We start from the raw sequence: 12,182 nt of genomic DNA, 5'->3' as shown, positions 1-12,182 counted from the left end.
GTGTGTGTGTGTGTGTGTGTGTGTGTATATATATATATATATATATATATATATATATATATATATATATATATACACACACACACATACGCTTTTTTCAGAGATGCTTTAGCTTTCCATTTACTAATCAGGTGTATGTTTGTGTGTTTGGTGGTTGATAGGAGCAGCAGTGTGCGGAGCTGACGGTTCAGCGGGAGCAGGCTGAGGAGCAGCTGCGTAGGCAGTGTGAGGAGCTGCGTGTGCACAGCCAGCAGGAGCTACAGCAGGTGCAAGAGGAACTGGCCAGGCTGCAGCAGGACTTCAGCCAAACCCTCCTGCAGGCTGAGAGTGAAAAGCAGCAGGTGTGTGGTGATCTCCATAGGTTTGTTATGGTTTTTTATATTGTTTACGAACCTTAAAGTGTTAGAGTATATATGGGTTGCCCACAGGTTAAAGAACTGTGTTAAACCCCATCATCAAGTTCTGTCATTAGAGTTGCCGGTGTTTGCCCATCAAAAGCCGTATTTCCTGCCAGTATCCTTATGCAAGACACTAAGTCTAATTCTTGTCCCTCAGTGGAAGCATGATAGCTTCCGTACTATATGTCCACATCCCCATGGCCAAACTGACTTCATTTTGTGAGCTGAGGGTCATTAAATGACCCTGAGCTTGTTGTCTGTTGTAACCAGGCTTTGTCTGAGAAGGAGGCAGAGAAGGCTGCGCTCACGGAGAAGCTAACGGTCCTGCAGCAGGACTTGGCCTCAGCAGACATGGAGCTGGAGCGCGTGCAGAGGGAGGCACTTAGCAGACAGGAGCAGGATAAGGTAAAACATGACAGGGTCATATTAGCTCAGGTCCCTATTCTTGTTTGTATATATAACTCAGCCAATCAATTTGTTTACCTCTGTGTTCCAGAATGCAATGGCTGTCCTTCTGTCTGAGCTGCAAGACTTACGGTCTCAGTTTGAAGAGTCTTTGAATTCCCATGAGAATACTAAGAAGAGTCTAACGGAGCAAGTCGGAGAGTTGAACCAGCAGAGAGAAAATGCACAGCAGGAGGTTAGAAGATTTAAAAGATCATGCTTGTCTGTTCAGTGGCACGAGTGTAAAACAATGTACTGTATGTTGCAATGCCGACTCACAAAATACTCGTGTTAATTTTTAGTGAATGTTAGGATCTTTATCGGGACAGAGAAATATAAAGCAAATCATGGAATGTATAGGCTGTATGTCACAAGATTGATAGCACATTTTGTTTATAGAGTAGGATCACTGAAATGGATAGGAAATTACAGGCTTATTTGGATTAGCACAGGATGGGAAACCTCAGATCTGCTTCTAGTGTGAGGGAGAGTTTGCACCCATAGTACCAGGGTGAGGGAGAACTATTTACGAAATGCCTCTGTTGATACTGGCTGGTGCCACAGAGTTTTACTAGCGTCAGGGTGCCATCAGGTGCAGAGTCTGCAGGGCCACATCCTACAAGGAGAGGGGGTGTCCACTCTTAAGACTGGTGCTCAGTTTGCGCTTTCTGTGTCCTTTCCTGTCAAGTCCACTGCAGGAAAATTTAGTTCTGCTGACCTTAATATAAACATATAGGTGGCATTAGACAATAATTCTGGCTCAGTGAAATACCTCTCTGAGACAAATGAGAGCCGTAAAATCTCAACCTTTGGGGTTGCTTGAGGTCAGGATTCCAGGTACAGGGTTGCTGGGAATTTTAATGAAATAACAAGCTCACACCTCATTAAGATGTAGCTGCAGAGTTGTAAGGGCCTCACCATGCCTTGATTTAAAGCCCTGGTTTTCCTGGAAAAGTGGATTGTTTATCGTTGTGGGACATTTTGGTTTCAATAAAAAAGCAAAAATGGGGATCATCCTGTCTTCACTCTGTCCTAGACTTGTCAAAATATAGTGAATGAGGATGTGTGGAGCCAGAGCAGAGGAGTTTTGAGGTTTGGACAGCCCTCTCTAGTACTGTATATCAAGTAATGCTTCAGTGACACTGTCATATTTGGCTTCCACGCCTGCTCATTTCCTTGTTTGATTATTTTCACTAATCCTATTTTAGGATTCTCATGTCAGACAGTGACAAAGCAGGAGTGAGAGTGTGTCACAGAGTTAGAGAACAGGAAAGAGAAAGAACGAAAGGGGAGAAAGGGAGAACCAGAGGGGGGAGAACACGGTCCCTGGTACCATAATATGAAATCAAAGTTTGAGTTAACCCCTTGTGTAAATAAACCAGTGGGGGAGTGTTTATTTTCCCCCTTGCAGCAGCGAGAGGCTGGCCCCACTGGGACTCCAGGTCCCCCACTCCCATCCATATAACACAACACTGCTGCCCTCATATTCTCGGCCCTTCTCCTCCGCTCCCCACGCAAAAAATCAGATAAAACAAAGTATAATTGGCCAGATCAGCACTGGCTTGTTATTTCTCACATTAGAGTTTATGAAAAAGAACCATCTTGTGTGGCCTCTGAACATAACACTCCTCCTTCTCCTCATCCTGGTCCTCATCCTCCCTCTTCCACCCCTCTCCACCTCCCTCCCCACCACACAGGAGGGCTGCTGTTTATCATGTTGCTCTCTGTGGATTCTTTACCCTGCAAGCCACAGTTAGGAGATGGGAAGAGACAGCACCTGGCTACAGGCCCAATTGGTTCTTATCCGTGCCCAGATAAGCTCTGTCCTCCCTATTGCTCTCACTTCACATATGTTGCCATAAAACAGAATATAGGTCATACTGTGGACATAGCACTTCGCAAAGGAGATGTTGAGGTTAGCTTTCAAACAAAGAAGCTCTGATGCATTATCTGATCCAAATTCAGTTTTGCAGTATGCTGAAGGATTTTTCCCATTCAATTTTGTTTACTATATACATGTGTTTTAGCTTTTGATGTATTGTCTGTAATAGCCTGTAAGGAGTTTTTGATGAATTTTGAGAATAAAAATAATTTTGTGTATTGGATTTTTTAAAATTGAATTTATATTGAAAACAGACCGTTTTAAAGCAGCATAAGGCTTCTTAAGGCTTATAAACTGTTTATATCCATTTTAAATTTATATCAATAAATTCTGGATTGGGCTGACAAACAGTCACGAAACTAGGAACAACAAGAAAAATTCTTACTATTTCTATGGGAGCTTATCTATAGACCTCGTGAATAAGATAATAATAATGATAATATGTCACATAAACGGTGACATCATCAGTGTCACAGTAGGCAAAGCAATCAGCCCCTACTGATGGGCATTGCACTATAATAACAACAACTACAAAAACAACAATAATAATATTGATAATAAGTCATAAGTCATAACTTTATCACACAAATGTGTTTCAACGTGCTTTAACAGGTTTACTGTTTATCTAAGACCTCCTAATTTACCCTCATTGACATGATTGCTTGCCTTTCATTCTCCCTAATCTGGACATGCAGTTAGAAGGCCTTCGTTGGCAGCTGCAGGACGCTGAGGATGGACTTATTAAGGGGCAGAAGGAGTTGATTGAGGCCCACAGAGACCTCCAGGAGTGTGCACAGGAGCGGGACAAGCAACGAAAAGAGGCCCTGGACCTGAGAAGACTCTTGGGTGATGAGACTAGAGAGAAAGAAGCCATCCAGGCCTCTAACCAGGAGCTCAGAACTTTGGTCAAGAGAGCAGAGAGTGATAACAGCAGGTACAGCTGTCACATGGAACTGCAGATTTCTTGTGAATCCTGTTGTTGTGGACTTCTAGCAGCGATGGATATTTTTGATATTTTCTGTCTTGCTAATTTTAAACATATATATTGACTAGCTTGAGACGAGTGGTGGAGGAGAGGGAGCAGAAAGTGGCCGTCTTAGAGGAATGTAGGAGCTCAGTGGACCAAGAGACAACCACTTTACGGAGCAGTATGAGAGAGCTGGAGAAGTGTCGCCTGCAGGCACGCAGAGAGTTGCAGGAGCTACGCAGACAGGTGAAAGATTATTGAGGTCACTGCTTTCCATCTGATTTATTTAAAATAAAGGATTACTTTTGTATAGTTTGTGCTATGTTAACATGAGCAGGTAAAGATCCTTGAGGGAGAGAACAGCCGGCAGAAACAGGAGCTGCGAGAGCTGCAGGCTCAGGTATGTCAGGAGGAGCAGAAGGAGGAGGAGGCTCGTCGCGAGGCTTTTACTCTCAAGCAGAGAGTGCTGGAGTGTGAGGCTGGCAGAGAAGCAGCGCTGAATGAGGTAGAAGGCCACCGGGAATTAGTCTGTTAACAACATGCTAGAGCAAACATTCCACCTTTGCATACATACTTGAAGAATACCTGCCATATTCATGCAGAGACAGAAAACATGAACAAAACACACTGTATATTCTACTGTAACAGTGGTGGGACATCCACAGTTTTACTATGAAATCTTTTGTGAATATAACTAACCAACAGTCAATTAAAGAAACTAACTATTATTGTTTAATTCTTAGAACTTTCAGACATGAAAAATGAATTTGTATGTCTTTTGATAAATAGTGCAGCAAAATGCCTGGAAAATTTAGTTTTTTTTGTAGTCTGTAAATTAGGGTTTTTAACCTCTTCTGCCCCATAACCCCATTTTTAGGGTCCCCAAATTCTCATGACCCCAGCAGTTAGAGTGCCCTTGAGTTGTCAAGTGAATGTATGACATATTTTTGTGTTCCGTTTCCAAGAGCATGGAGAGCAACTCAAAATGGGTTGCACGTTATTATGATATATTTAAAGCCCACTTAACGTATCATTACACTAAATCCAGCAAATTTCAATACACTGGACTTTGAAGTTCGTTTGGAGCTGAGAAGCTCTGCTATAAAGGGATACAGAAAGTTACTATTCCAATGTATATTGTTGTTTAATTTTTTGCCTCAGTCACAATTGTATCTCTTAACTCCTCGTGAGAAATTTTAGAAAATATTTTCTGAACTCCTATCAGTGAACTCGACAAGCTTGTCGTCTCAAAGCACATTAACCTATTACAGAAACCATGTGCCTATTATTTACAGAGTTGAGTGTTGGTCACTAGATAACGCTCAGGGCATGTCTCTTACATTAAAGTCCTGCTAATCACCTTTTTTCAGTAATGTAGTTAGAACTATGTTCAACCTTCTGCCCATATTTCTGCAAACGTAACATAATTTTGACTTTAACACAGACCACGTAATGGAAACTAAACACAAAAGAATTTATGGAAGGGAATTTAATTGGCAGAATATCATGTAAACCAAGGATAGCATACTGTGTATCTTAGTCTAGTTACATTTATATTTTTACCTGTACAAAAAACTACAAACAAAAGTAAGCGACTAAAAGTAGGCAGCTCACAGAAAATTCAAGGTACGAACTGACAGTTGTGTCTATTTGTGTCTTCAATTTGTAAAGATTATAAATCCTCTAAAAGTACTCAAAGGACTGAAGTTATGACATAATTATGCATACTTAATCCAAAGTATTTGATTAAATAGGTGCATGACTTGTTGAGAAAATTGGGTTTGTCTTCCACCATAGTTCTGTGTGCTTCTACAGGTTGCAGGTCTGCAGCGTCGTTTGGTGGAAATGGAGACAGTGGAGGAGCAGAGTCGCGAGCTGCTGCAGGAAAGAGTGGTTTATCAGCAGCAGAGCGACCAGCAGCATAGAGAAACCTCTGCCCAGCTAGAGGAAGCACTACAGGACACCAAGGTCCAGGTCAAAGAACTCTCTGTGCAGGTTGGCCTGGCTCAAAATAAGGTTCAGGGCCTGGAAGAGCAGCTGGGCTTGGGTGATGCCAAACGTAAAGACCTGGAGCTCAAGCTGGCAGGGTTGTATTCAGCTTTGCGCCGCACTGTTGGCATCAGCCATACAAGGCTTTCAAGCATATCTGGGTCACAAAGACGGTCTCCTTCTCCTTGGAGAAGCCACCTGCATGTAAGAGGTATGATCATGCATTTTTAAAATAAGGTGCTATGATGCAATTTTTGTTGCTATAAGCAGATGCATTCATGAGTGTGGTCTCTGGTTAGGAGGAGAGAGTGTGACAGACGGATCTGTGTTGTCCTTGTCTCGTGGCGAAGATGAAGAGCTAGACGTAGACACAGTACACACAGCCCTACAGGAATTCCAGCAGGAACTCAGGGATGCACAAAGAGAAAGGGTATATTTGAACTTGTTAAGAACCGAATATAGGCTCAAAGACACAAACTTCAAACTCTGAGTGAATGGGACTGTTGACCTAAAGTTGTTTTTGCTTGTCAGGAAACCAGATCAGTTAGTTTAACAATCTTAATTCATGTACTAAATGTTTTGTGTTAATATGTAAGAAGACTATTTTGCACTTTTTAATCTCATAAACTTGTCCTTTCCTGCAGGATGAAGCCAAGGCTCAGATAGTCAGTCTAATTCAGCAGGTGACAGAGCTCAGAGGCAGCCAGGATAAGTCAGCCACCCAGCTGCTACAACTTCAGAAGTCCTTGAAGCAATCGGAGCAGGGTAAGAAAACCAGTGGATCCTATACACATACAGTAAATATCACTTATTAATTCTTCTGAGACATACAGCATATTTAACATGATTTTACAGGAAAAAGAGAGATGGCAGAACGATTGCACGAGGTGCATACATCCCTTTCCCTGCAGGAGGAAGTAGCATGTCGTAGAGAGAGGGAGAAGAAAAGCGTTGAGGAGGAGGTAGCTCAACTCAGGACTAGTCTGCAAGCTGCCGAGGCTGAGTCCAGGGCACTGCAAGTAAGTAAAAGGCAAAAATATAAATATTAACTAAAACACCGTACAGCATCTCGAGTGGCAACTGATAAAAATTCCTCTACAGGACAAGTTGGAGCTCTTGCAGGGGTTAGAATCTCGTGCGAACGCAGAACAACGGAGGCTGAAGGAGTCTCTGGAAGCAGCAGAGCATAGAGTTAGCCGTCTGGAGCTCTGTCAGCGCACACTTGAGGGTGAGCTACAGCGGGCCCAGCTCAGAGCAGCAGAGCTGGATGCAGAGACAGGTGCGCTGAAAGAGAGACTGACAGAGCTGAGGAGAAAGCTGGGTGAGAGTGAGGACCGGTGTGCCGCACTGAGGATCAGTGAGGAGAGGCTGACCACATCACTGGCTCAAGCTGAGCAGCATGAGAGCCAGCTGAGAGAGCAGATCCACAAACTGTCAAACTCTCTCAGTGACAACAGGACCAGCAGTGGAGCCCTGCAGGAGCAGATAACACAGCTGCAGAGGGCTCTGACTGCCAGTGAGCAGGACCGAAGGCTGCTGCAGGTACAGTCTACACATAATTACACTCACTACTGAACAAAGAAAATGCTGTAGGTGGAACATAAAAGAACACATTTTAGGCACACATTCCTTTGAAGACAAACATTTCTCCATTTATGTTACATAAAACAAATCATGTGCACATGTGAGTATTTTTAATTTTTTAAGCCTTTCTCCTCTCAAGATCAGGATGTTTGATCGAAACTTCAAAATAAGATTAATAGCCATGCTTCCATTGCTGTGCTTTGATTTACAGTGCAGCTATGTAACCTTCTCAGCTCCAGACTGAGCATTTTTTATTTACATTTGCTGCTGTGGTTTTCCTGAAGGACCTCAAAGACTGAGCAATAAATGCTCAGGCAAGCTCATTAATTCTCCAAGAGCTTCTCAGAAGAGCTTTCCAGTCTTCGTTTAGGACTGGACTTTAAAGATACTGAACAAACAAAAAGATGACATGCTTGTTATAAATCTTTTGATTTGCTCAGAAGCTTTTGGCTCATTGCTGTAAAAAGCAAGAGAAAAATCCAAAGTCTTGCCTACAAGACTTTCAACTGTGTGTCATGAACTGTAAAAGAGACAGAATATAGTGCAAGGTGAGAAATATAAGGTCGGCCAAGCGCAAAATCATGTTTTGATGAAACTGTGTGGCTCTTTGTATAGTGTATGTCAACATGTGTGTGCCCATAGGAGCGTCTGGATAAAATACGAGATACCCTTTCAGAGAGTAAGAGGCTGAACCACGCGCTAGCAGAACGGACCCAAAACCTTGAAAGAGCCCAAGAGGAGTCAGAACTTAAATATTCTGAGCTGGAGAAACATAACAGGACACTGAAGGAGGTGCGTAGTTTTGAGGTAAAGGTGGAAATAAGGGTGTGAAGGTTGACTTTCCATTTTGATGTATGGATGATTGACTGTGTGCCCAGAGCCTGAAGCAGCAGCAGAAGGCCGGACTGCAGGCCCAGGGGAGCTCCCAGCAGCTGCAGAGAGAGAAGGAAGAACTCCAAAACAAGGTCACCGATCTACAGAGCTCTTTGCAGAAGCTACACAGTGAGAGAGCAGAGATGGAAAGGGTGTTGACACGCCTCGGTAAAGACAGGTCAGCACTCAGAAAGACGCTGGAGAAGGTGAGCTATCCTATCTGCTGCACTATACTTGAATACTGCAAAATGATCTCTTTGCATCATTTTAGCTCATCTTTAAAGTCAGTAATCTTCCTGAATGATACATCACATTGGACCATTATTGGTCTTGGGTGTCACTGACTTATCTTATAAAATAAACTTTTTTGTAATTTGTAAGTAATTAAACTTTATTTATATAGCGCTTTACTAGATCTTCATCAAAAGATAGCCGCAGCGACATTATGCAACATTATAGTTGCTTTCATTAAACCCTTCCTGCCTGGTAAACACCAGGCACAGCAACTTATTCCGTTGTTTCATGGGCATAATAGTACTTCCCAGCACTAGAAAATCGACTTTGTAAAATTAGAGGGATGCTATTTAAAAGAAATGTCACAACAATATCTCACTACAAGTACGACACTGCAAAATACCAATATCTACAAACAAAAGTTTTTAATGTAGCATGGACTCAGCATCCCTGATACTGAGGGTGAGGGACAGTTTTATAATGTTATTCCCTAAAACACCAAAGGAACGGCCCCCTTTGTTTTTTCAACCTGGACCCCAATACATTAGACATACATTAGACTTTTGGTCAGTCAGTTAGAGTCTCAGTGCTGAATATGAGGTAAAAGATCTGCAATATATGAGGGAGCCAAACCACAAATGGCTTTAAATGCAGTTAAAATCTTTTTAAAGTCAATTCTACAACTGCTGGAAGCCCTTGTACGTAAATAGGCCAGGACTGAAGTAATGGGTGTAGTGTTGGTCAGAAGCCTTGCTGCCACATTCTGGACCAAGTGAAGAAACACAGTTGCCGAAGCATTAAGACACATAAAATGGGCAGTTACATTAATCCAGTCCATTTGATTACTTGCTTTTTTATTATGCTGTAGTTTAGTAATATTATTTCTTCGATTTTCTACGCATTCATCTTTGTCGCGCATTGTACAAAGTGATCCTAAAGTGATGGAAACATGTAGGTGGACTGTGAGAACCAAGAGGCTCTGTGCTTGGCTTCTGCTACACGCATTACAGGAAGGCACATGAGTGCAGAGCAATCATGGTAAAGTCGTTCCCATTATGTCATCCTCCTGCTGTTGTCAGGTGGAGATGGAGAGGCTGAGGAGGGAGGAGGAGGCAGTGTCCGCAGCCAGAGAGAAGGAGCAGTTTGGGCAGACAGTCCGCAGCCTGGAGCAGGAGCTATCTGAAAAGTTGGTTGAGATGCAGACTCTGCAGGTGAGAGGCTGTTAGATTATAGCCAGGGATGGGCCTGTCACTACTGAAATGCTATAATATTAATTAGTAATACAGAACAATCAGCGACTCTTTGCCAAACCATGCCAGTCATCCTGATTCTGCAATAACCTGAAAGCATCAGTATGTAAAATGTTGCAGATTGACAAATTACATTCACAAGCTGTAAATGCAAACAGCTCCACATCGGATATTATAGACGTTTAGCAGATAGGAAACTCAGAGTTACTACCCTATCACATTAGACAGCCAGTGATTGACAGGTGACATAATTTAAAAAATCCAAAATGTTCATAGAGGTATATTTTTATCTAGTATTTGCATATATTTACATTTACATGCTATATCTTTCAATTTCTCAACTGACTAAGGCATAAATAAATAATAATAATAAACTCATAATATTTAAGAACGTTAAAATGTTTCTGTGTGAATCTGGAACCCTCTCTAACTCCACTGAAGGTTCTGTTAGCTTCAGTGAGTGCAATAGGGGGCTGCCAGATATCCCTGCACTGTTTGAAAGCACTGACAAGAAGCATTCAGACAGTAGTGGCATATCAATCATAATTCTCAAAGGGAAACTGCTACTGTTACAATTGGTTAAGTTTAGAGTACTTGTGTTTGAATTTTTTACACCTATCAAAAAAAGCTGTTTTTCTTTAGTGGCCAACTTGCCTAGGTAAGAACCTGTGGGCCCAGGGTCATGACCTGGGTAACCCCAGGGCCAGAGAACCTCTGTGCCCCCCATCTGCTCAATCACTGATTATAGCAGCCAACAACAGTAAAAAGAAATCCTGTCCTTGATCTTTCTTAAACTCTATTTTCAGTTATGTTTTATGTGAACTGTCTTCAGGCCCAAATCTCCCAGTTGGAGCACTCTCATGCACAGCGCCTCCTGGAGGTGACAGCCCGCCATTACCAGGAGCTGGACTTGGAGACAGATCGTCTGAGAGACAGTCAGCTTGAAGCAGAACGGGCCTTGGAGACCAGGGAGAAGGCTCATCGCCAGAGGGTCAAATGCCTGGAGGAACAGGTATTTCAATTCTAATTGTGGACAATTTGTTGGTAAGGTTGTCTTCTTCTTCTTTTTGTGCCACAGGTTTATGTCCATGTTTTTGTCCATGTTTTAGTTTTTCTCCACCCATCTTCCCATCTTTCTCTTTTTTTTTGTTTTCTATAGGTGCTGACTCTCAAAGAGCAGCTAGATCAGGAGACAAGAAGACGGCACGCCTGTTTTAATCAGATGCTACAGCCTGGTGTGTAGGCAGACACCCTGCAGTGAAGTATGTAGCAACCTCTTCATTCGCTGTTCCTCTGGCAGGTTCCCAAAAACGTTAAGTTACAAGCTACATCCACATTTGGAAGCGCACAACCCAAATACAATCCCAGGGCGTTTACTCCCACCCATGCACATGTGCACACCGGATTACATTAATCTGCATGAAAACTCAACAACAACAAACAATGAGTGGTTTGTTTATAAGTGGACTGGATGTGCCAAATTGTTTTAAGGATTTCCTCTGGCTTGCTACAGTTGGTGTTTCTAAGTCTGTTTATGCTGTGTCATTTTTTTTAGGAAACAATATGACGAAAGGTTTCCCTTGTCGGTGCTTTATTCTTCAATCATAATTGTCGTATATCATGTACCAATTTTATATGTCACAGTCAGTGCTTGTGTATCCTAATGAGAATATATATTCAAATATTTACAATAAATGTTTGCAGATTTCAATTGATTTTCCTGGTGCTGTGCTTATTAGTGTCATAAAGATTCTATAGTGTAACTCATTTGCTTTATTATGGATTGTATTTCACTTAATCAATGTGTGGAAAAGTTGCGGTTGTTTTTAATAAAACTGGGTGTGTCAGAGCACAATTATACAATTTAAGTTTTCAAAAGAAGCTGAGATGTGGTCATCGATGATATTTATTCTGCTGGCCACACAAGTTTGTTATGGAAAAGGTTTTCTGTGAACTTTGTGAAGGACAGCACTGCCCTTTCATGGCGTGTGAGTTCTAACGTTTGGTTCGCACCATTAAAAGCCTTTGTGGATTCAGCGTTGTGGGTGAGAGAATGACCTTCGCTCTCTATTGCCAGTGCTGTCTTCAGTGTTTTCTCTCAAAGACTGTTGCAGACTCTAAGTCTGTGGGATCATCATTCCTTGAAAGTTTCACTTGCAATCCTTCTGTAATCCTTCACAACCCTAAAATCCGGAGCTAATATGTGGTCTTCCCTTTGCTGATCAGAAACCACAAATATGTTGTGTTTTCAGTGTTGTGTGTTTTCATCCACATGTGCATCTGCTGTGTGTAAGTATATTAAAAGGCAGTAACCCCTTTTCATTCTTTCTTTCATTTCAGTTTGTGCTCTCACCATTCTTTCTGTACAGTGTTGCATTTACACAACAGTGCACATGCATGTCCTCTCACTGTCTAACCTTGCATGCCTTGGTAACTGTACATGGTACGAGTTTCACTGAAAGGGGAAAATCTTGTCAGTTTCTTTAAAACAGCCCTTTGATTATCATAGATCCGCCCAGTGGTTATCCAGTTACCGGCCTCTTTTCAACTATTGGCTGGAA

At 42.2% G+C, this 12,182-nt stretch overlaps 1 protein-coding gene across 1 annotated transcript in view; it reads left to right on the top strand.

Annotated features, from left to right (window-relative positions):
* The window catches only part of crocc2 (ciliary rootlet coiled-coil, rootletin family member 2), a 34,993-nt gene extending 23,554 nt beyond the window's left edge, over positions 1–11,439 (top strand). The window contains exons 21-36 of the mRNA XM_040129548.1: positions 162–341; positions 669–803; positions 895–1,038; positions 3,420–3,658; positions 3,778–3,937; positions 4,029–4,196; positions 5,507–5,891; positions 5,980–6,110; positions 6,325–6,445; positions 6,536–6,699; positions 6,782–7,222; positions 7,907–8,056; positions 8,143–8,343; positions 9,451–9,582; positions 10,454–10,633; positions 10,781–11,439. Of these exons, the coding sequence (XP_039985482.1) occupies positions 162–341; positions 669–803; positions 895–1,038; positions 3,420–3,658; positions 3,778–3,937; positions 4,029–4,196; positions 5,507–5,891; positions 5,980–6,110; positions 6,325–6,445; positions 6,536–6,699; positions 6,782–7,222; positions 7,907–8,056; positions 8,143–8,343; positions 9,451–9,582; positions 10,454–10,633; positions 10,781–10,864 (3,015 nt within the window). The 3' untranslated portion in view covers positions 10,865–11,439. The remainder of the gene's footprint in view (positions 1–161; positions 342–668; positions 804–894; positions 1,039–3,419; positions 3,659–3,777; positions 3,938–4,028; positions 4,197–5,506; positions 5,892–5,979; positions 6,111–6,324; positions 6,446–6,535; positions 6,700–6,781; positions 7,223–7,906; positions 8,057–8,142; positions 8,344–9,450; positions 9,583–10,453; positions 10,634–10,780) is intronic.
* The last annotated feature ends 743 nt before the right edge of the window (positions 11,440–12,182 follow it).

Source organism: Xiphias gladius, chromosome 6 (genome assembly GCF_016859285.1).
Source record: "Xiphias gladius isolate SHS-SW01 ecotype Sanya breed wild chromosome 6, ASM1685928v1, whole genome shotgun sequence".
NCBI classification, from domain to species: domain Eukaryota; kingdom Metazoa; phylum Chordata; class Actinopteri; order Istiophoriformes; family Xiphiidae; genus Xiphias; species Xiphias gladius.
This window is presented reverse-complemented; position numbering and strand designations above follow the sequence as displayed.